We start from the raw sequence: 25,329 nt of genomic DNA, 5'->3' as shown, positions 1-25,329 counted from the left end.
CCAGATTCTCAATCCCTCTCACTGCAATAATTCCACATAAGCATCCTACGATTACAATCGGAATTGCAGGGAGACTGGAAAAGGCCAAGGTGCTTTAATGAGTTCCTCCCAACTCTCTCTAATCCCCTTTCTCCACGGAGGGGAGGCCTCAGGAGCAACTCAAATTCTCTCTTTAATTTCAGCGCCATAGCCATGAAACACAATTACGAGGGTATGAGGCCTCGGGTGGCAGGCTTATGAAAACTGAATAGGCTTGAGAACAACAAGGTAATGGCTAGCACAATGTCCATCTACCTCAGCAAGAAGGAAGGTGTCATTTGACATAGTCAGTAGTCAAAGTCTGAAAGGTAGATGCTCTTTATTCGAGTGTCTCTGAAGACCACGAGGCTATTGCTCTCTCTGTCTATCTGTACCTCTCATGCGATATTTCACTAGTGACTAAATTAGTTCTTGAATTGAAACATCTGACCCCAAAACACAAACCCCTCTCACACTTTTGGATATATTCCACTCCCAGGTTATTATCATATTAGTGGGAGTTGGTGGTGAATAGCAGATACAATACACAAAACAATAACAGGGTCTTGACAGAATGATATAGTTTTGGGATTTTAACAGTTGTGAGTGAATAATTCAAATTCATATTACTGTTGTGTTATTGTGATTTGAAGCTAGGCTACACAAACATTATCATTTTTTCATGCAATTCAACAGTACACAACCTAGCATGGAAAATGTGAGGCAACCTCGGTCTGATTGCACATTTTGTTCAGTTGATAGTTCTCCAGAAACATGCAAATTACAGGCTTACAGGCTAATTTCTTCTAAATAAACCAATATCTTCCCGAAATGTCAGCATTTCCATTCTAAAGCAGAGGACATGTTCCTGGTTGTTAAATTATATCCCCAGAGAGTTCTGAGGTTGTAAAACACATTTCAGAAGACAATAAAGACAAATTAGCTGTGAAAAGATTTATGACGGTGTTTCTCCTCTGAAGGTGCAAACGGATGCCACCCAGATAGTGTCTGAAAGATAGAGATGGAGGGAGGGAGAGAGAAAGAGAGAGAGAGAGAAAAGAGAGAAAAAAAGAAAGACACTGGAAAACCTGTGTGTGCTAAAAGGAACAGTACCCAGACAGCTCCCTGGTGCCAGGTGTAGATCATAGGGGCAGAAAAAAGGAGGTTTGTAAATATCACTGGATACATTTTAGGTGATGAAACAACATCCTGCACACCTCTCGTCCACAATTCTGGTCATTGGGCAAACACAGTCAACAAGGAAAATACTCTCCATGTTTCTCAGGACTGACTTTTCATGGAATCACGTAGACCCAAATGTTGGGAATGGTCCCTAGTGAAAACTGGGAAGTGGAACAGTCTGGTGTGGGGTCAGTCCCATAGGTCAGGCCCATGGCAGACCCTCTATTGCTCTCCTCAGCATGGACACTCACATGGAGCAATAAAGTCACGCTCCATTTCACACCATCAAACACTGCCCACGCACCAGCCATGGCCAGGCCAAACAGTCAGCCAAACTCCAGAGGAATGTGAGCCTAGGAGGAGAGCTTCTAGCCGGGCAATCAGGTGCACTCGGGGGCCCCTTTCAGTACAAGTGGCCCCTTCCTGAAGTGGGCCACGAGTCGGTTAACCAAAGGGGCTCAAACCTACATGCTTAAAGAACACACATGGTGGGTAAATATAAGCCACTGGAGAATTGTGTGTATGTGTGTGTGTGTGTCTATCCAGTGGTGGTTTGTATGTAGTATTTCCTTGTCTTTCATGTCAGTGGGGGGACCACGTTGTGTGACTGCTGAATACTTTCCTAGCATTACGGATTTTGGTAAGACTGCTTACTTAAAAGGACTTACAAAGGATTTGAGACAACTGTGTTAAGTTTTACATGTGCCTCACTTTCTAAGCACACTGTCAGTTTTTTGGAGAGAAGAGCCTCTATGTAAATGACCTCCATGGAGCAGTCACAAGCAATGGCCTGGAATTCTGCACCAGGAAGTAGGTTAGCTATGTCCTGTAAAAACTGCGAAGTAAAAAGAAAACCTTGAACATTCCTTCAACAAAAGTAGGTTGTTGATTAACATGTCCTTTCTGCTGCACCTGAAAAGGTCTCAACCCCGAGTTCCATTGTTAGTCACGGTGCTAGCTGTTACCACCAGATGCAGAGATACACACTGACCTAGCGCTGACCTGATATCTTAGCGTACTGGGTGATTTTCTCTGAAATCATTATGGGGATGCCAATACTGTACTGTGCACCTGAGGCGATCCATGTCTTCACACACTTGCAGCGAAGCGAAGAGGTAACAGTGGGCGAGAGAGATGAATCTCAAAGATAAAATGTCTGATGTACTTTATAACTGAGCTGAGCCAAGACATTCCACTGCAAACACAAATGTATCAATCAACCGATTTGAACTGTTATTCAACACTTCATTGAAAGCACTCATATGTCTTTGCTGTTATCAGATTGAGAGACGCACTCTAAGCGTAGCTCCATTCCTGCTGACCTATTGGTACAGTGCATTCTCTGGTGCGGACAGAGAACGCTTTGACTTCCTTAACACCATTGTCACAATGATGCCCACACTAAAAACCAAGCAGTTTTGTTCAGGCCATCTTCCCCTCGTCTAAATCCCTACGGACTCCTTCAGCTTCCTCAAAGTTCCGTGAGAAGTGTCACCCACTTGCCCCCAGATGACCTCTAGAGAATGATTGGAATTGTCACTCCAATGGTTTACACAGCCAATTATAGACGAGAGGTGAGAGATAGTACAGGGGCTAAAACATTTGCCAGAATGCCTCCTCTTCCTCAGTCTGATATGAAATAGGACTACCGTTTCCTCCAGAGCATAGACCATACTGGTTGACCATGAGCGCAAACAGCCTTGAGTCCTGGAGCCAGATGGGTGCAGGGCATATGTGCTAACAGCAGGCTAATAAGATGGCCCGTCCTCACAGTCGGGTGAGAAATGCTGTTGAAATATAGCCACCCACTGCGGCACTCACTGGTCTGCTGCCTACCTCTCTGTTCCCCTGACGACAGGGAATGCACCACACACACACACACACACACACACACACACACACACACACACACACACACACACAGAATTTCACCCAAACGGCATTGCAGTCACTCTTTTGTGTGTGATAAAATAAGCCTAAAGTAAATGTCCGATTGGAATTTATGTTACTGATGTCATAAGCACAGTGTTTTGCTAATCAGGGCACCCAACTTGTTTTAACTTGATTTAACCTATGGGTGAATACCAAGGATTAAGGATCTGTCATAAATCAGTTTTTTTGTTCTTTCTGTCAGGAAACCAGTAGCCTTCTGCACTAATGCGAGGGGGATAAGTTCAGCTGGGCCTGTTGTGTATGGCATATACTGTAGGTTAAATGCACTTGCTGAAACTTGCATGACATTTAAACAGCGCTGAAGAGCTGCTCGAGGAACACTCTATATGCTTTTCGTGTCAGTCATGTTGTAATTGCCACTGGGACTTAACTTCAACAGCATATTACTATGACATCGCTGATTCTGTAATTCCTCATTACATTGCAAATTACTGAGTTCCTGGAATTCCCTAAATATGCCCTAAAACCCTGCATCCATAAGAACCTTCTCTCTCCCTCTCTTCCCTGGCCTGCATACAGAGGTATGCAAGAATCATCTCAACATGTTCCTACAGGGATTCTGATGTGCTTCATTTTGAACGGTCCAAACAGCTCATGTGCCAGTCTTTGTCCCACAACAATTACGAGAAAGCTGCCTTTCACTGAAGAAAGGTAAACATAAATGCAGTGCAAAATAAGCTAGCTTTGAGAACAAAAAAAATGAGCGAGAGAGAGGAGTTGTTGGGACAGGCTGTGGCCACAGCTGTGTGTGCTTGTTGTTTTAAGTCCACGCTGGTCTCCTCAGCTGGGCATATAACACACATGAATGCCACTGAGGGGGTTCCACAAGAATCCAAATACCAAAACATCATTCATCAAAATACTCCATCGCATCTCTCAGCCCCCTTTCATTCGGCCCATAGTCTATCAGACAGAGCTCCCTCAGCTGCCATTAGACATTGGGCATTAGACCATTACTAGCACTTCTGAAGACCGGACTAAAGGAACCCCTCTGTTTTTAAAAACATCTCAAAATGTGCATTGCTTTGCAAGATGACATGTCCTCAAAGGGGCTTTAACTCTGAGAGAGAGGATGCAACTGGAAGCCAAACTGTCAGAACAAGGCCAACATGTGAGCATACTAATTCAGTGAAATAGTAATGAGGGAAGGTGGACATTGTGTGATCTTGATGATTGGGTAGTGAATGTATTAGAGTATTAGGATATCCACAAGCCACATCACTAGTTGTAAGGAGGAAGATATTGACTAATATTATAGAATTCTATACTATATACCAACCTGATGATATGTTAATTGTAAATTGTGATAAGGTGATGACAGTTTGTTCCTAGAGTTGAGAAGCACCCACCATAACATGTTTGCAAAGGTACTACTGGTTCAATACGTCACGACAATATGTCATATGATAACCATACAGCGCTAAATGGCTATAAAGGGTTACCGAAAGTCTTCAAAGTATAAAGTGTTTGAGTTCGGTCTATGGTTGGTGTTGTCGAGTGTTTAGGCTCTGGTTGTGTAGATAGGGGTGTGGAATGGTGTGAGTTTGGATGGTTTGGATGAAATATGGCCGTTGGGGAAGGGGCCTTGCCTTGCCCCGTTGACTTTTAGGCACGCAGAGATAATGACTCCATGATGAGGCCTCCTCAGGTGTGCAAGTCTCTGCATGGCAGACCCCTGTCCAATCATTCCTCGTCACTCAGCTCTCCGTCAGCCTGAGTGGGCATGTGGATGTACTACGTGCAGACGGGGGAAAATGGAGGTTTAACTCCCCCGTTTCTTCTGCCTGCCTGTGTGTGTGTGTGTGTGTGTGTGTAGTTATCTTTGCTCTTTCCTCTGGCTGCCTGCCTGTGTGTGTGTGTAGTTATCTTTGCTCTTTCCTCTGGCTGACATCTAGAACAATCATCCATCTCTTCTCTCCTAGAGAGGGATAATCTATGTCTACAATACAGAATATGTGTCTGTGTCAAAAAAATCAATAACAGACCATCTCCTGCACTGCCCAGACACGTTGCACACTAATCCTTACTTCTGTGACATAACATATGATTATTTATGAGACCTCAGAGCAATACAATTTCTATCACCATCTCAAAAACATTTTGGGCATTGTTTTTATGTTGCCATTGTGGAAAGCTTAAGGGAATTCTTAAGGATCTGATAGGACGTCTGGCACAGTGGATGCTTGTCAGGTTGAGAGTCTGAGCCATTGATGAGGGAAAGCAGTTCTGAAATGAAGTATATGTGTATATTTATCTCCATGTCAGCATTGCTCACTGCAGAGTAACATTGCTGAAATAGAACAGCAGCAGCCAGTAAGTCACCAACATTAAGGCCAGCCAGTCTCAACTCTAGTTACATATCCGCGTCAACAGCCACCTTTCTCACCTCTGATTGACGACCAAACCTACAACACTTCCAAGTCTTTCAACACCGAAGCTTTAACAATTACTAACCTGGCAATTATGGAAAATGTAACAAGCAAAATGAAAAAAGCTTGTTCTGTGAGCCAGTGTGGGAATGAGTTAAATCCCTTTACGTTATTCTATTTTAAGTCTGGAATATGTGGAGGGAGAGTGATCTGGGAGCAATAGAGAAAGAGAAATAGAGAGGGGGAGAAGGAGAAGGAGAGATAGGTTTAATGCTAAGTGGAGGCTTGGCTAGGATTGAAATAGGCAGAAAAAGGGAGCATGGGGGGTTGAGAAGGTCACCCTGCCAGTTTCCCTGGGAGTGCATTCAGCTTGTTGGGCAGGCCAACCAGAATTCAAGAGAAACTGCCAAATATGTCTGCAATTGTATTCTGCACCTCGTATCTTATGTACTTTTCCAAATGAAATGTTTCTTTTGTTCTACGAGAAAAAAAAAATGGAAGAATGTGATTTGTCCAAATGTCTGTGTATGTTTGTTATAAAAATGTGATGAACAAACGTTGTCATGATCACAAGTAGATCTATTCACTACAGCTTAGTTTGGATAACAAATGAATTGGAGTATAAATTTCAAATCTTTAAAATCCCTTTGAATGGATTCAGGGTGTAATGGGAGGGTTTCAGGGCGCTGTACCCTCCCATCCAGTAAACTCTGCCGTAGGCTGTTTCACCTTTAAAAGTCATCTTGTGTCATATTTACAGAAAAATAAAAGCAGTATGCGCCCCAGCTTGAAGCCCCTTAAATCGACAAACTCCTACATGAGCCAGCGAAGAATGCGTTCCATGTGTGTCAGGCGTGTCAATCAACAGATCTCCCTCAGAGGAGAAAGACAGGGTGAATTAAGAAAGACAAACATTTGGGTATTTGCTGACATGCCTCACCCTGCAATCCCCACAGCCCTCCTCGCAGGAGAGGCACAACCCCTCCACTAGTTCCGACTCTCACTCTCTCTTTTGTCTTTCCTGCATTCCTCCCTCGTCCCACTGACTCCAGGGCTGTCTGTCACCCCATTGCCTTGAGCTGGGTTGAGAAACCCCCCACCCTTAGCCCACACTGCTGGGTCCTGTCACAAGTCTCATTCCTTCTGAGGCTACTGTGCTGATACAAGTCTCTGAGCGCCTGGCCTTCCCAAACCTCGATAAATCTCACATGTGGCCAAAATCAAGACCACACAGCCCACTCCCTACTCCCCTTGCACTGTAGCTCACTGCCAGTATGGAATCTGCTAGAAGCCCATAGGCCATGATATTTGTTTACTTTGCAATATCATCAGTACATAGATTTTGTGTACATTGGATGGTTTGCAAGAAACATATATACATGATGGGAGCAATTCACAAACAGACCATCCAAACTGTGCATTTGAGCACACACAATGGGAACATGGGGCCACAATGAATTTCCAGAGGACCAGTCAGGGAAAAGAATATGATTTAATATGTGCACACCACTTAAATCTAAAGAATCACACATTTTAAATTGCCCTTTTGTAGTAAACATAATGCACCTGTAGGGGTCCAACGATTTAGGTGAGCCTTAGGTCCAAGACCAATAGCAGAAGAATGCAGCTGTCAGTGTATTGAGAAGCCAAGCAACAAAATTGGCATCATCTCTAGGGAAGAAACAAACATCCATATGTAGGTGTTGACTTGCATCTAAACCAAGGACAATTTCAGAAGAGTGAACAACATGGGTGGGAATTTCCCAATGAATAAATAATACCTGCCTCAATTTAGTAACTTGGTCTTTGTGATGTCGAGAATATGACGTCTACGCGATTAAAATAGGCCAGATGAAAGCTCTATCTGTCTATCTGTCTCACTCCCTTGTGACATCAGAAAGCACACTGATGAAGTCTCTTTGCCAGACAGCATAGTAAGCAAAGTTGCACTGCTATTAATACACATCCACACGGCGTCTCCATGGCCCTCCATGTTTGCCTGTGTGTGTGTGTGTGTGTGTGTGTGTGTGTGTGTGTGAGAGAGGGAGACCGAGAGAGAGAGAGAGAGAGAGAGAGAGAGAGAGAGGGTGAGAGAGAGAGAGAGAGAGAGTTGTATGCATGTATGAGGGCTGTGGCCCCCCCACGTCAGACTTGTGGCAGGGCGGGGGTCAGGGAGGGTCACGTTCAGCACCCTGTTCCCGCTCAGTGGCTCCCAGTGAGCTGCTCTAACTATGCACAGAAAAAACTTGGTCTGGAAGTGTGAAGGGAAGACTTGAAAGCTGTGCCAATCTCACAAGGCTGTGCAAAGAAGAGAGTGACTGATGAGGGACATTTAAGAGTAGAGGATGCGGGGGAGGGTGGATAAAAAGCCTGCTTTGCCTGAATGCTTGACACATCTGTTTTATTATAGATTAACGGCATCATATTTGATCTGCCAAGGAAAGTGTCATTCATTGCAAGCATACCCTTTGCCAGATCAGAATAAACACTATTAATGTAATGCTAGGAGCAAATCTGTGCTATAAAATCAACACTAAAATCTTTCAAGACACATTATTAAGCTACGAATCTATATCCATGTAAGAGTCCAAGGGGCATTTTAAACAAATGATAGGCTGAATCTAGGACAGAGAAATCTTCCAATACACACTACTGAGGACATCTCTGTGTTTGTGTCAGTGGAAGAAACGAATGCATGCACACTGGATGGCGATGCAGTATGCACCCTGAGTACGCAGTACATTCTGACGACTCATTCTGCTTAATATTAACGCACAGAACCTTGCACTGGAGAGGATAGAGTTTAAAGATTAGCTTTTACAAGATTACTGTGCTTAAGTAGGAGCTGCCATGCGTTACATGTGATTGTGTTTATGAACTCACATGCATTCATGTACACACACAGATGATTGTGTATACCTACAGTATATCTGTTCCTGTATCCAAATATTGAGAACAGCTATGGAAATGTCAAGTGTACACCCACCAGGCGGAAGAAGACAGAAGACAGATGGAACCACATGTTTCAAAGGTTCTGTCCAGGCCGAAGCGCTATTGGCCTGTATTGTAAAGCATGGCAGACGCACAGTCTACAGAGTCTGATGAATGAGTGGGCTAACTTCACTGACATGTCTCACAATTATTATGTCTCACATTATTTTCTTGTCTTTTTAAAATGTTTTTGAGGTCAGTAAAAAATTACTTTTTAAGTTTAACACAATAATACAATTCAATAACAGCACTAGGGTGCAGATAAGCCTAAGCTGTGTGAGTAACTGCTAGTTTCATCTAGAACCTTCAGCACAGAAAATGGGACACGTAGAATGACTTTAAACCACTGGGGTTAAACATGACATTACTATGAAAAGTGCTTTACTTTCTCTTTTGAGGAAAAACAGACTCAAGATTTGAGTCATGTTAGTCATGGCACTTTCATTGGTGAGTGCTTGTGTGTTTCATCATCTCTTAAAGCTGTGGAGCGGATGCTTTGTGTGGTGACTGGTTGGGGGGGACTAACCCACAGGTAAACCACAGGAATGACTGTTAGCAGGTTGCACACCACACCAGTCCTGTTTGGTCATCACCACAAGAGACTAGTCCTCAACACCCGGTTGAGTATGACGTGTGACCCCCCCACACACCCCCGCCCCATTGGGAAGTCATGACTGGCCAGCTGAAAGGCAAGAGCTTCAACTGGGTCTAAAGTTCAAACTATGGGCAACGTGCTGTTAAAGCCCTTCCCTATCATTCTATCTCCATGTGAGAACAGCACCTACACACCACAGGTGCTGCCGGTACAGGCCCAGAGAGGGGTGAGGACCACTGGAATTGTGCAATGGATGCACCCTGCCACAGGCCTTAGACGAGAGGGCAGATAACATGCATTCCTGTTGCAACTCAATGGACCATTTAACACAGTTAACCAGTTACCCCCAGGGCCTTCATTTGTGTCTTTTAACTGAGAGCCTCCCCCAGGGTCCACTCCATTACCCATGAATTTCAGCAAGTTAAGGCAAGAGACAACTTTGGAGGAAAACAAACAAAAGGTCGAGGAGAGGAGAAACATAAATGAGACATTTTTTTTTTTTTTAACTTTTGGAAAGCAACCGTTGACGAGTTCTATCACGTCTCTCTCAGCTCCAGTCTATGCCGCTGACCAACACACATGACCAAACAGGTGCAGTGGCTCGTGAGAAGAATCTGACCTCACTGTTGAGCCGGGGTCAAGACTCCAACACTGATGACGAACCAACCATGTTCAGCGTTCAGCCACATGACCTGACCCTGGTATCTCACATCTGTGACTTGGAGAATGGCGTTGGAATGCTGATGGCATCCAATGGCGTTGGATTTAAGGGCTGCTGCTGCTGTCTAAGTGATAGTTTGATAGTTGTGCTCATATCAAGTGACTGCTTCCCACTCACTAAATTCTCTTATGATGCAGCTTGGCTGTCACAACCTGACAAGGATAATTGCAGGGGATGCAGTTTCCCAAATCCACTGCTTGCCTATATAATACATCATAAAAAGAGCTATGTTTATAAACCAGTGTTGCGTCTGAAACTTGGCAGTAAACAGCTCTCTCCAAACATCTGACTAATTGTCCAAACAAACTGTAAGAGAAGAGCTGATTTATAGGACGATGGGGTGGCTGCCCGACAGACATGACGGTTCACAGACATAAACACACACGCAGATGGAGGGCCACCAACACATCCTGTCCACCTCACACTCTGAGTGGATGTGTGAGCAAGGATTGACTGCAGTCGGTGCTCCAGTGCTTTCTTGATGAAAGCTTCATGCAGCAAATCTTCTGGCACGAAGAACGATTGTATTGACTCAGTGAATGAAGCAGACAGAACAATGGGGAAGAGACCACACAGCTGTATGAACAGGACACTAATACCTCTCTCTTCTTCACCTATTATCAACTGGCAAGGACAATGAGAGGCAAGAAAAGCTCTCTTTCCTTTCTTCCTCCACCGCCCTTCTTTTTTCTCATCCCCTCCTTCAGTAACAGATGGGACTCATCCCTTTTGCAGAACATCTGTGCGCCGCTGTGTCTTGATGTCTTCCTTTGAGGTCACCCTCATTTGAACCTACAGCCAGGGCACTTTGACTGACCTCAAAGACAAACCAACGGACAAGCCCTTCAGCAGAAGAGAGAAGATGGGAAATGCTTCAACACTGCCTGTAATATATTATGGCAAAAAGGGAGGTCTTAGGTGTCTAAAGGTAGTCAAATAATTATTATCTGTGCCAGATCTTCCCCCAGAGTGAAGATGGTGAGGAACACCTGAACCCCCCAGAAGAGAAGAATGTCAGAGAACTCAACATCAAATTGATCACCTCTTTGCACAGTACTGATTTATACACATCCGTTCCCCTCCTCAGGGGCGGCCCTCTGAACGGCAGGTCTGACAACTGTGATGTTTATGACCCCTGCAGCAGAGCTGAGATATTCAGCAGAATTCAGCTATTGGCCCAGAGACACAAGACAGCATGAGAGGACAGGTAGCGAAGGTAACCGACAGGCCAGGTATGTGCGTGGGGCCCTGTGAATGACAGCAGAATGGGGTGCGGTTCAGACAGAGAATGTCATGTCAGACAGAGAAGTGGGCTAAGGAGATGGCGTGGGCAGGTACGTGCAGATGGCCAGGCATCCACGACCTGATAAGAACACGGGACTAGGACAGGGATGACCTGACCGACCTCGAGGAGAGTGGGGCAGATATTTAAGGTTAGGGGGGTTGTTAAGAGAGGTTCAGCTGGCACGCCTCGGGGAAGAAGTTGAGCTCAGACCTGTCTGTGTCACAGATGGAGAAAGTTCAGGGCTAATAAGGGCCTGTAGGGTTTGCCACTGAGAGGGAACGTGCACGACACCTTTCTTTTGGCATTCCGACATGTCCTGCATACCTCCAGGATTCCTTCCGTCTCATTTCATCATCCACACATAACACACGATGTATGGCAACGCCCCTCTGACCTGATGGGCCTGCACTCTATGTATGCAACATACATTAACTCTATGTCAATGCTACTGAAGAAGCAACTCACCACTTAAAGCACTCAGAAGATAAAGAGACGCACAGAACATACATACCGTACCAAAGCTGAACAAACAGTGTGTTCAGATGAAGAGAGCAGGAATAATCATCCAACATTGAAAAGAGAAATAACAGTCATGTATTTGACACTATTTTGCTACACTCCTCACCTTGACTACAGCCTGTAGAAACAGGCGGGTGCACAATGTGACCATTGATATATTGATTGTAATTCTAATGGATGTGATGGAAACATATCCAGAAGATAAGCCAAGAACATGTGCCCCACCTCTATGTGTGCCTATAGTTCACATCCAAACAAAGCCACCTGGAAACCTTGAGTATTTCCTAAAACAAAGCTGATGTAAGCCATTGACATCATTTCATTGAACTGACTGATTTGCCACAGAGATACTGAGGGACATAACTCAATACTGAACATAGTATGACATAACATACAACCGTGTAAAAGACAGGACTGAATCCAAGAGATGACGCAGCTACAACAAACTATAAGAATGTAGAGGGGGAAAAGAGATGGAGAAAATCAGATGTGTGAGCTAAGCCTGGAGACACGGAGTGGTTGTCAATGGTACAGAGGTTAACGAACTGAGAGAAGAAAGAACAGTTTGGGCAATAAAGCAACACTGTGCTGTAATTTGCCACTTTTTGAGGGATGTTTTTAAAGGCAACTACTTGGTATCATCTTAAATTTCATTTGGGTGGTACGTGGTCATGTGAAAGAGCGATAAATAGCACAGTCCTTCCCATTAGCCATCCGGGCTATGCACTGCGTAGTTTTGGGGTCTAGGATGGAACACCCTGTGAAAACTTAAGAAAATCTCCAACTATATCTGCAAAAGATGCCAGTTGGCATTTTAGCAAGCTTTTATTAGTACTGGTGCTAGTGTTGTCAAGGTCCCTACACTAACTAACTAACTAACTAACTAGCGTTAAGTAACTGCCACTACACACCCTGTCATACTACAACAGAAAGAAAACAAAATGAACAAATGGGGCCACTAGCACATAAAGCAACACTGTGGGGCCACTAGCACATGTTCCCGTAGGGCCACTAGCACATGTTCCCGTAGGGCCACTAGCACATAAAGCAACACTGTGGGGCCACTAGCACATGTTCCCGTAGGGCCACTAGCACATGTTCCCGTAGGGCCACTAGCACATGTTCCCGTAGGGCCACTAGCACATGTTCCCGTAGGGCCACTAGCACATGTTCCCGTAGGGCCACTAGCACATGTTCCCGTAGGGCCACTAGCACATGTTCCCGTAGGGCCACTAGCACATGTTCCCGTAGGGCCACTAGCACATGTTCCCGTAGGGCCACTAGCACATGTTCCCGTAGGGCCACTAGCACATGTTCCCGTAGGGCCACTAGCACATGTTCCCATAGGGCCACTAGCACATGATCCCGTAGGGCCACTAGCACATGATCCCGTAGGGCCACTAGCACATAAAGCAACACTCCCGTAGGGCCACTAGCACATGTTCCCGTAGGGCCACTAGCACATGTTCCCGTAGGGCCACTAGCACATGTTCCCGTAGGGTTTGCAAGTGAGAGGGAAAATCAACAACACCTATTCCTTTTGCAGTCCAGCAGGACTAAGCCTGGAGCCATGCTCTTGTCCATCTCCAGGACTAACATTTCATCTTTCACATACACATGCTATTCCCTCATTTGTCATGGCATTGTTGTCCCTCTGACATGATGGGGGTGAACTGAACGTATGCAAATTAGATTCTTGAGCATACATGCTCATATGAAAGGGCTTATACCTGCAGGCACATACACACATACATCCACACACACACACACCTGTAGCCACTCCTGTGTGGACGTGTAATCTATACTGTGCTACTGACCTTAACCTGGGGCATGGGGGTTGGACCACCAGCTAGGACGTTTGTAAATTTGGCTTCTTGTTTTCAGGGGAAAAAAAGGAGCAATGAGGCTAATATGGTGCTTTTCCAGTGCAGGAACTCGCTGCACTTTCCAGTGACGCAGGCTTACATTTTGCTCTTCGATCGCTTGATTCGATCAATTCTGAGCACGATTACTAAGAACGTTACGATTACCTAAAGGCAGTGTTGTAGTCGAGTTACTAAACCTTGAGACCGAGTCAAGTCTCGAGTCCCCAGTGTTCAAGTCCAAGTCGAGTTAAGACCCCATTACCTGAGTCCGAGTTGAGTCTGAATCGAGTTCTAAGATGGGCTCAGAATGCCAAGGCTGGTTTACTTTAACATTTCATGACAAGGGCAAATCTGACAGATTTTTTAATGCTTCTCACAGCAAATTGATATATGCAATACATTTTGAATAATTGATCACAAATCATGTAATTAATTAGATAATAGTATTAATATGAACTAGTATTAACATAGTTATCATTATCTTATGCCAAATTATTATGGCCATTTGCAAAAAGACTAACAGCCTTCGTCTTGTGTCCACAATGTTAAGAGCTCAAAAGTCTTCACCAAGTATGTATTTTTTTTTTTTTTACAATTTCTCAACACCTCAGTTGGTTTAATCAGAACAAATAATAATGACATTCTTACTGCTCTCAGACTATTGTTGTGGAATTTGTGCTAAATAATAGCACATTGGGATCGATGTTTTAGATGGGGCGAAAACACGCCTGATGGAAACACGCCTAATGTCGGCAAATATGCTTCTCTGGCTATTTCATTCCCTCCACTTTCTGTGTCATTGAGTCTACCTCTGTTTTGTTTTTTTTTATTCTAAAATTGTAGGCACTACCAATAGAAGGACTAATGCTCCCCATACAACGCTTGATTCATCACAGGAGTACTGTGGGGCAGCACTCAACATGATGTAGTACTGTGGTGGGACACCACTCAACATGATGTTGGATAATATATCAAAGTGGAAAGCCTTGAGATGATGCAACCATGAGAGAATGGCCCAACCGAATGGAACAAAACATGATGAAAGTCAGAGGTGTGAGGTATGCATGGAAAAACAAGAGAGGTTATCATTTATAGGGAGGCACACACACACACACACACACACACCCACACACACACACACACACACACACTGATGGAATAAAGACAAATGAGTTTGGGCATCAAACCAATTAATCTAACCGTGTAAGAACAAAACATACTATGTGGGCTTAAACACCTGCAGAGGATGTGTGGTGTCCTGGCTTACTAACTCTTGTTGCGCCATGAAGGAAAATGTGATCCCCTGTGATACAAAAGCACAACACATTTTATTGCTCTACAGTGCACAAGGGGAATACGTTGGATTCACACACACGTACACATAAAGGTACAGATAAAGGTTAGTGATCTATAAACTCCTGTGCCCCTTTAAAGCTGCCTGATATACTACTGATGTATGTGTATGTGTCTTTGTTGTTCTATTGTTTCAGATCAACAGTGCAGAATCTTATATCCATCACTCAACATATGCTATATATACTATATGATGTAATACACTAGCTAACCTTATGACTGTCAGACAAACATGACAGTTGTGACTGACTTGACATAAGTCTGTCAAAAGCACAGTTTAACCAAGGGTTGTCAGTGTAAAACTACTGTTATTATGCCAACGACTTTAAAAAGGGGGCTTGGAAAACTCTGTTTAGCATTCTTTAAATCATACAGTTTGCTGTGGTAATAAGCAGAATTACTGTTGCTTGAGTGCTTTACTCGTGCGATTAAATACTGAAACTGAGTGAGTTGAAGAGACATGACTTTGAAAAGGGCTAACACCATGCAAAGAGCCAGGGCTAGAACCCCACTGCTGCTGAGGGGGAAGAGTGCTAACGGCTCGAGAGGCCGATGACATGAAGACTCAGAAAGAGCAGGCATGCCCTGACAGACAAAAAGAGGGATCTGTTATGCATTCTCCAAAGGTCTGGGGCCCACTTCACTTCGCCTCAAGCAAGACTCTCTGAAATCCGTTATCTATTTTCCGAGTCTCTACCTCTCCACTTAAAGTGTACCTTTTCCCTCTCTTCTCAATCTCTCGTCTTCCCTTATTCCCCTTCACATATCCTCCACCTTCTCGCTGATCACATTTTTCAACTTTAACCTCTCTTCCCTTCACCACACCTCTTTATTCCACCTCCTTCAAAGAAGACAAAGTGTGATAAACAAACCCACAAAGGGAAGGAATGTGAGGCCTCTGTCTCCTATTCATTCTTGTTGTCCTTTCGTACAGAATGGCTTACGACCTGAGGTTTACCTCTGTCATGCCGACTTCTCAAAACCTCTCGGGTATATGACAGCATGCCAGGATAGCATAGCACAACGAGGAGAAAATAGTTCTACTGTTACAGCAAATCATATGTTAAATGTCAAACATGCCTCTGCATAGATCGGAAAGGGGGAGAGAGAAAAACACACCTCACTTCTACACCCGTCAGTCAGGTGTACTCTGCCGATGACAACAGCTAAAAAGGACAGCTATGCACTGACATTATGCACACATTGGAGATTTAAAATCCCCTTTTAACACCACTATGCTGCGCTATGAGTTGTTCCAATAATTCTGGTTGTCTCTCTAAACAGGCCCGAGCAGCTTCAACACTGCTGTCAGCTCCAAAAGCTTCGTATGTTCAGGTAGCATGAGGTGTGTCACATGACAAGCTGTGAGGCTTTAGGCACACACTGTAGTACGGTCAGATCTCCCAGGGGCTCGGGCAGTATGGCGGGAGATTCAGAGGGACTGAATGAGACTCTTATGATTGTACTCTCATTACACTTCATTACCTGCATACGGCTTAAAACCTCATTTAGGTAACTAACTAGCTACTCTTCTGAAGTCCAGCGATCATTTCTATAGAGTAAAGAAAGTATAAAGCATGACCATTTAAAGAATAAAGAAATGCATTTATTTTACCAATCTCTACACAATCTATCCAAAACAATCTTTTAAAATGTTTATGGTCACTTTACTTTCTTGTACTTCACTCTGTGTTCACTGAGAGAGAGAGAGAGAGAAGATGGAGGCAAGCCTGTTCTTTACAGAGCAACCTCATCACCAACCTATGAGATCATAGGAACTCATAAGAAGGCCAACTCCTAGAAACTCACGCATCTCAAAATAAACTTAAACTGGCATTCTAAAATAATCCTAATTTATTGTGATGTGATTTTTCTCATGCGTTGATCCTATGATTATGATGGCTAGTCAAGGCCTCACAACACATTTAAAACTCTGTTTAGTCAGATGCCTCTGTGCACCCACACAAACTGTGAGATTATATGTGAACGTGATACTCCTTTAGGAGTGGAGCGGTCCATACCACAATGGATGGAGGATAAGCTGCTGCTCCATGAACACTGCCATAGCTGTGATCTGTCTGACTGTTGTTTACCTATCATTAACGTCTTCCTTCATCTGATTTTCCTGCCCTCAAGCTTCAATCACTTGGATGCCAGTTGGCTGTTTCACAGAAGAAAACAAACAACAGCCGTCTAGCTATACGCTTCAGCATGTTTGATTTCATCGGTAGACTGGAAATCTAAAGGGTGTTGAAGCAATCATGGATCTTGAACGACTGGCTAGCTGACTGAAGCTCAGACTTGTAAGATGACAATTAAGTTGTGAGAAATTATTCCATAAGGAAAAATTGAGATAGAAAGTGAATATACATCCTCTTGGCTTCCTACTTCAAGATGAAATGATAGGAGCAAATTGACAAGAGGAGAGAAGAAAGGGCAAATAAAGCATTTGCTTGACAATGACCTGACCAGTCATTGTAATAAACCAACAACAAACCTAACAAAATCTAAATTGTCAATGTCAACATGTGAGATGAACTAAAACTCACTAAATTTGTTACCTTTGGTAGTTTTTTATTTGGTTTATGTATTATGTAATATACCATTAACAAGAACATGATAAATCCTTTCCTTTCAGTGCTACACTCATCATATCTGGGACTACTTTGGGTTGAGGTCTTAAAAGTGGAAAGTTACACTTGCTGTATGTAACTGCCCTGAACAGAGAGAGGCGTATAACAGATTCTTATTGGATTTCACTGCCTGGAGCTATGCAGATTGAAGCAGGGAAGGCAGGGCCACAAATCAAACACCCATTAGTTGCCTCACTTTAACTGAAGGAATGTTCCAGAAAGTGACACCTGCAGCAAGGTAGAAACTCCCAACATGTTCTGCCAAGCAGTGAAGGAATGCCAGGGGAGAACGGACAGACGGGGGGCAGTATTTCAAAGATAAGACAATACAGCGACAATAAGATGAAAAACAAACCTTCCCTCTGGGTTCACACTGGGAGCTGAACTAGCGTCTAGCCAAGCGTGGAGAAGGCCATGCCTGAGATAATTACCAGCCTATCAGTTCTCATTGTTAAATGATGTTTTAGACTGATATACGCTAACTTCCTTTTCTCTGTTGTACTATAATTCGTTCATGTTTACTAAGACACATACGTGCAAACACGCCCATATTCGTGGAGAGAGTGCGTGTAAGAGAATGAAGTATGCACACTTACATATCTACTACATAGTTGCACACACAGGCCATACTGGATAGACTGTTATCAATTGTGATTCATAACAAGCAAACACCAGTACTCTGTTTCTGTTAGTCTAGGTGGGTGTTTCATGCAAAGTTGAAATGTAAAACTGTGATGCATATTATAGCTCATACAAATATATGCCAGAATGTTCTGGGATATATTAAAACATCTGAAAACAAAGTACCATGTGCTTCAAGTCGTTAACGGGCACATACTTTTCAGTGTCCCTTTTCAAGTAAATAAATTCTGGGTTACGTTAAGACAAAATGAAGGATCATTCAACCTTGATATGAATAACTGGTTCATATCAGCACAGATCCGTCATCCAGAAACTGTCCAAAACAGAGCACATAATTGTGATCAAATAAAACTGACTTGCTGTGTTTTACAACTTCTCTATTAATGTTAGATGTTGTGTATCTATATATTCAAATGTGTGTATATCTTCTGACATCCTCAGCCTGGTTAACAAACAGAAAAAAGACTGTATACTTTTCCTCTAAGACACAATGAGATAGTTTAAAACATATTCAATATGTTGACAGCTGAAAGAGAATACATAAGACTGACATTGGAGTCATGTCTTCTGGCTTTAGGCAGGCATATCCCAGGCCAATATGTCGGTGAATAGCCCATTATCTTCTTCACTAGCTGCTAAAAACCTTGCCCTCATGTGGGAAATGATGGTGGCACTCTTAAGTTGTGCTAATTCAGTCACCCATGTAGAGCTCTTATAAGACAGCATGTTGGCTTACAGCATTTTATGATGAAGCAAGAAAAGGTGGAGGGACAAATGTTAGTGATATTTTTAAGTGAGACCAATCATAATCTATACATTTTGTGTTTGTTTTACAGGAAGTTAGTGTGTAATACACTCTGATAACGCAATGTGAAATATAAGACTGTATGTCGTGTTTAGGAAATATGAAAATAGATTTATACAGTGGCTTTAAAATGTAGTCCATTTAGTAGAGTTTTAGTACTGTTTTTTTCTCTCAGTATGGATATGGAGGGAAAACTCTGCATAGCTCACTTAGTATCTGAAGGCATCCCAACTTGGGCTGCTGCACCCCACTCAATCACAGAAGTTGCTCCCTCATCTGTTTCAAATTGTTATTACAAAAGTCTAGATCTATTTCAGCTATTGTAAAGAACTATCCCATTGAAACCAAGTTCACACATTGTACAGTGCAATGCTTAGGCTTATTATTACATTGCATTTGGTTATTGCCTCTGTTGTTTCCTTGGGCATGATTGCCATCAGATTCCAAGCTATCACTGAGATACATCCATTCATTCTTTCAAAACTTCAACAGAACACCTGATGGTAATCAAACTGAAATAGCATGAATTTGAAGTGGATCAAAACGTTTACATGATGTCACCCTGATAAGTACAATATAATCTCCCCCTCAGATCCGATTTCTATTTCTGCCTTCCTTATCTGTAGAACACCTTGATAAATGAATCATGCATCCCAACTAACAGCATTGACAATGTCAATATTTCAAGAAATATGCTTTTTAAAACGGCTGTTCCAAGGTCTTTGCTTGCTTTTTCCTCTTGCTGACTTTGACCTATATGTATGATCTATCTTCCGTACAAAGTCTAAATAAGTTAAAATTTTTAGCGGAGGATTCCCAAATCCCAAATACATATAAAAATTAGCAAATATCATTCAAGGTTCAATTATCACTGCTATGGAGGATTTAATATTTCTTCATAGTGTCAAACATAAATTATGCAAATCCATCACCACCTGATCAGATGACAGAGCAGCCAAAATCTGTTCAACTGAGAGTCCACACACACACACATGCATGCAAGCTTGCACACGCATGCATGCACACACAAACACACACACACACACACACACACACACATACAATGTAATTGGTCAACTCTCTATGTATGCATGCTCTCTGTATAATCTAGTATCATGTAAATCTGGCAGTATTGTCAGGTAATATAATTTCAGCAGATAATGAACAAATATTCAAGTCAATCAAATATTTAAGTATCAGTCTTCAATAAATCTTTTCATGAGGGGTGGGCACTTTTATGTCATTTCCACAATGATTGAGGCATCTCTAAAGTAAGCATTTGTTCAACAGATATTAGTTGAGATCTAGGAACATATTCAGGGTTGTCATTGATTTAAATGTTTGGGCTTTTTAACTAAAGCTAGTGAGACTGCATAAACCCATCGATTTGGTAGTCTACAAAACAGTGCAAATTACAAAAATGATTAAACCCAGATCTTGCAAATGGGTTGGTCTATCAGTAAACACAAGGATGAACACGGGTTCTGTCCTACAATCCTCTTAACATACTTTAATGTTGCGCTACTACGCTACGGCTAGCACCTGTGCCTTTTAACTGCTAAAAAGAGACGAGGTGAGCTTGCCTGAAACTTTCCACTGGCTACACCAACGATGTGGACTTGAATGAATTAAAAAGCATGCCAACTCCCAGACGGACACTTACTAACCTATCAGTATTACTGCACAATAAAACATTAATAAAACATAGTTTTGATTTAATTACAAGGTTTAACAAACGGGCGAACCAGCCAGAAGAGCGCATCGCGCCGTGCGATTTTAGAATTCGTGGGCTACCGTTTATATAAGTAAACATATCGCACTTACCCCGTGTATGGACTTCACTGCCAAGATTAGCGTGAACACACCAATCCTGCAATAAAATAAACAACTCCGTTAACATCCACTTCCATTTTAAGTATCAGAGACTACGTTCACACTAAGCAACACTACAAACAAGTAGATATTAAAGCAATGCATTAGAAACCCTCCGCAATAGTTATCAGGACACATGTTAGAAAATTTGAGACGTACCAGAGCTTCATTTTTCCACGACTTTGAGGGAAACACAGGTAAATGTATCTGTTGCGTTTGCCCGTCTTCAGATTCTGCAAGGCACCTCAACCTTACTCATCGAAGAATTCAAAAAGCCGTTCATTCACTTCGGCACCAAAAACAAGAACATACACAAGACAGGAAAGGAAAAAGCATAAATGACAAAGATTATCATTGCAATTATTGAATATTACCTTTCTGTCGCCTAAACTGTTGACGGCTATTTGATATAGGCTAATATACCCCAAAATAACAGGAAAAAGTTGAACTCACGAAACTTCAGTGCAGAAATCTTTCTTCCCCTGCCCGACTCAATTCCACGCACCGCAACAAGTTTGCAGTGCTTGAGAGGACAAGGGGAGGGACTATTGCATGTCAATCACATGAGTCTGAAACCTCCACAACAAAAAGGCAGACTAGATACAAGTCTTGAGCTACATCAATCGGAGATCATTCCGAATCAGTTCTTTTCGAAGCAAGTCTAAATACACTTCTGCATGCAATGGGGTTAAAGCTCGTGTGAGCAGTAGCCAAGGAATACGTATACACGGCCATTATCAATCCGTTTCATATACTTTGTGTTTGTATTAGGCTTAAATTAGTCTGTCTTCATCTATAGGGTATAATGTGAAGCAATCATTAACAACAAAAACAATGATATGAATATGAATTACAACAATGATAATAATAATAATAATAAGCTAATAATAATACCATCAGAGGTTTACAATAAACAAAGTGCAACAGTTATCTAGCTATTTGTCATGGCTTTCCCCACCAATAACATTGATCATATAGGCCTACACAATATGTCTTTGCATGGTATACATCTTGATATAGGCCTATAACTAATTGCTAAGTTATAGGTTATAACTGCTAAATATGACAGCCTTCCTAAATTTCAGCTATCATCCATTTGGTTTTGGTCGAGTTGGAACATAAAACCTATAAGTGTCATCAGTTTCTATAATAGTGTTCAAATATCTACTTAGGTCTTTCAACGGTCATTTAGATGTAAGTAATCTAAAGACTTTCACTACTGCAAAGGGAGTGGTTGCTTTTGGGGTAGGTTATTTTAATTGAATGTGTTATACACCTGTGACAACAGCATCTAAAGTAAACGTATAGACTTAACGTATAGACTTAAGATCAGAATGCTGGACCTTCCAAAAACTCAAGAAACACTGTTAATATTCAATGCATACGGTAACGTGATTAAAGCAAACGCCGTTCGAAAGAATGCATGAGGTCGTTTATTTGTGGGACTATCCCACCCAGTGGCGGATGAATACAAAGTAGTTCAGGCAGCAGGTTAAATCGAGACAGAAAAAGTTAGGTTAAGGTTGCAGAAGTGAGCGGTCCCAGCGTTGGACAGCTTGCAGAATCCGTCTATTAGAATACAATTTGAAAAATTTCGGTTCATTCTTAAGATCTTTGAAGAATATGACAGGTTATACTTATTAACAATAAGCAGGCTGATTCTTCAGTGAAAATGAGTAAAAACTTTAAGATTCTGCAAAACCTCGCTGTCGGTCTGCTGTTCATAACCCTTTGCTTATGGGTTCAGGATTCAGAATCAGCGGTGAGTACAACAAACTCAATATGTTCAAATCTATTATTGCGATTATTCTTTTACAGTCTGTTCAACAAGTGTTTTCTGCTCGTAGACGACGAGCCAATGTTCACTGTTTTTTGTTGGATTGCGTTAAGAAATAGGGTATAGGTGGTTTTGAATAGGGCTACAAATTAGTCTGCAGGTTGTTGAGTGAATTAATACCTGAAATGAGATTTCTGCATTTATTTTAGAATGTTCAAACGCAAGTTAACAATGCTCATGTTAAACAGGATGCTGAAATATAATTTCAAAATGAAATGCATGCGATTGGTCTCCATGCATTTGTGAGTATGCGCGCTAGCTGGTTAAACAGAAGTTGGGAAGACTCAAGCCAGCGCGCATCACATTTTTTCAAAGTCTGAACTAATGGGACGAACTTGTAGTAACATGTCAACCGTCCTCTTTTAAAAACTTTACATTTGTCACCAAACATTGGTTAAGTTTTCTGTTGATTTATAGGACACAATGCATTGAGGACCGTCCAGTGTAATGCTTCGCAATGCCCGTTGACATAACACTCTTTTGTTGATAGACCGGCGAAGTTATAGTTATAGTTATACACATACAAGCGTATATTCAATAATTGATTGATTGATCACGGGGCAACAATACATATTTTTAAAGCAAAGGCGGCTGAAGTGTTAGACATATATATTTGTCAGCAAACACGTGACTACAGGTGTAAAAGAAAAGAAAAAGTCAAAGAAAAGAAGGGGGCAGTAGTGTAAAATAAAAGGAGTTTTCACCAGATAATGCAGTTTGCCCTCGTCAGTTATAGCCTGTTACTGTTCTTGATGGGCTTTTCATTGTCAAGTGTTTGCTGCTAGTATGCCTACAATGACTCCTCAAAATGCACGCCTCATTTGTAATTAAAAATAAGTGATATCAAGACACATGGTTAAATCCCCTGAGGATTTGTATTTAAGCTCAACACTTCCTATTTTAATTGAAACACAGAGTATGTGTGTAGTGAACATATAACACAATTCAGTGACAACATAAACACCACTAGCAAACTAGTCCTAGATACCTTATCTCATACCTTCCCATACCCTCACACATGCATAGCCACTCACCTACCTGCCCAACATCCTCTGTGTTCAAAAGTGAGAGTGACCGAAATGAAGAAAGAATTGAGGACCAGATGATCATATTATGCCATTTTGATTTCATTCTATACGGACTATTATAAAACCACAACCCATTCCTCGCTTCTCTAGAGAGGTCTACTGTATGATCTGTCCATGTTTCACAGAATTCTCCTCTTTATTTGCCCAGTTGCAACACTGTCTGGGAAGTGCATTTTAGCCCTATTGATTGGTCTCGGGAATGTATTTGAATTCTGCAGGTCCATTCTCCGTCGTGTCCAGTGCCAGACCCAACAGACTGGGTTGCGTGGTCTCTATTCCCTCCCAGCGTTATCCTGCAGTGAGCACATACATTCCCACCCATATAACGCCATGTCCAGCTGACGTGAATGGGAGCTCATTCATAGATTTATAGTACAGTGCGGCTCAGCAGGGCCTTGATATGGAGTGAACGGTTAAAGGGTCTATAATGCTGTTGTTGTAAGTAATACAAATCAATGTAATCGCCACCATGTAACAGAACAGTTAGAAAAGCGGCTTTTATTGCTTCTTGACTGTCTGTCTAATAAAAGACTCATATAAAAATCCAGCATGGTTAAAAACAAGGGGAGATGTATTCAGATCATTAGAGTTCTATATAAGGTTGAAGAGCAATAGCATTCTTGGTCTTTCCTCAACTTCATGTACTCTGTCTCACCCCTCAGTGGAGACTCTGTAGGCAGTTGATAATTAAGCTCCATTAGAAACCCCATCCGTGTGCTTTTAATATCTCAGCCCTGGCTCCCCTTCTATTCTGGAAATGGCATATGATGGCGTTAAGGGCCTATTTCAGAAGCACTTATTGTGCTTGAGTTGAGTTACTTAAAGGGCTGTTGAATGTGAATAGAGTCACATATATTAGCTTTGATGTGCTTGTGATTGTATATGTGTCTAAACTGCAATGTCTTCAGTCAGTTGTGTGCTGTGGACAGTGCTCTGTTCCTTTTAAAGAAAACCAGATTCCGCAAAACTCTACTTGAGGACTGCGCAGTTGATTATTCCCAGAATGGCTCCCTCTAGTGGTATGAGGTGATGTGAAAGAATGTCTGACTGAGATTCAGAAAGAAAATGGCTCGTTGGATGTTAGGATGTTCTTTTATTTATATTCTTTTTTTTTACTACTTCTGCGTATTATGTATTATGAACAATTTGTAGTTTGATGTTTGATGGTAAATGTTTTTTTTTTCCATTACAGACACTTTCTTGCATTAATTGCATTTTTTAAGTGGTTGTTGATAAAAAAAAATCTAGGTTTTGGTGCCTGAGAAGGTTTACCTGTAATACATATCATCATGATCTCCTTTGAACTTATCTGATACCCCTCTCTGGTCCCATGTGGGATGTGTGTGTGTGTGTGTGTGTGTGTGTGTGTGTGTGTGTTTCAGTATGTATGTGTGTGTGTGTGTGTGTGTGTGTGCGTGTGTTTATTCTCCTTTGTATATGGTCAAATGTTCAGCTATGCACAAAAATTCCTAATGGGCCTGAACCCGGAGTTCGAGTGGGGCGGGTCCCTGTCCCTGTCCCATCAGCCCCCATTCACCCCTGCCAGTCATGCATCAGTCAGAGTATCACACATCTGTGAGCATAGCCATAACACGCCGGGA

The 25,329-nt window shown here is 42.3% G+C and overlaps 2 protein-coding genes across 6 annotated transcripts in view; one reads left to right on the top strand and one right to left on the bottom strand.

Moving 5' to 3' along the window:
* The window catches only part of col4a6 (collagen, type IV, alpha 6), an 87,267-nt gene extending 65,947 nt beyond the window's left edge, over positions 1-21,320 (bottom strand). For all 4 annotated transcript variants that reach the window (XM_031585577.1, XM_031585576.1, XM_031585578.1 and 1 more), the window contains exons 1-3: positions 21,257-21,320; positions 20,963-21,089; positions 20,756-20,801 (exon numbers count right to left, since the gene is read on the bottom strand). In XM_031585577.1, coding sequence (XP_031441437.1) covers positions 20,756-20,801; positions 20,963-20,973 — 57 coding nt within the window. In that variant the 5' untranslated portion in view covers positions 20,974-21,089; positions 21,257-21,320. The remainder of the gene's footprint in view (positions 1-20,755; positions 20,802-20,962; positions 21,090-21,256) is intronic.
* A 953-nt stretch (positions 21,321-22,273) lies between these two features.
* col4a5 (collagen, type IV, alpha 5 (Alport syndrome)) overlaps positions 22,274-25,329 on the top strand; it is a 44,678-nt gene continuing 41,622 nt past the window's right edge. Inside the window, exon 1 of one of the 2 annotated variants that reach the window (XM_031585580.2) lies at positions 22,274-22,565. In XM_031585580.2, coding sequence (XP_031441440.1) covers positions 22,476-22,565 — 90 coding nt within the window. In that variant the 5' untranslated portion in view covers positions 22,274-22,475. The remainder of the gene's footprint in view (positions 22,566-25,329) is intronic. The other variant, XM_031585581.2, reaches the window with a different exon arrangement.

The sequence above is a fragment of the Clupea harengus genome, chromosome 18 (genome assembly GCF_900700415.2).
Source record: "Clupea harengus chromosome 18, Ch_v2.0.2, whole genome shotgun sequence".
NCBI lineage: Eukaryota > Metazoa > Chordata > Actinopteri > Clupeiformes > Clupeidae > Clupea > Clupea harengus.
Note: the sequence above shows the minus strand (reverse complement) of the source record. Positions and strands in the feature narration are given on the sequence as shown.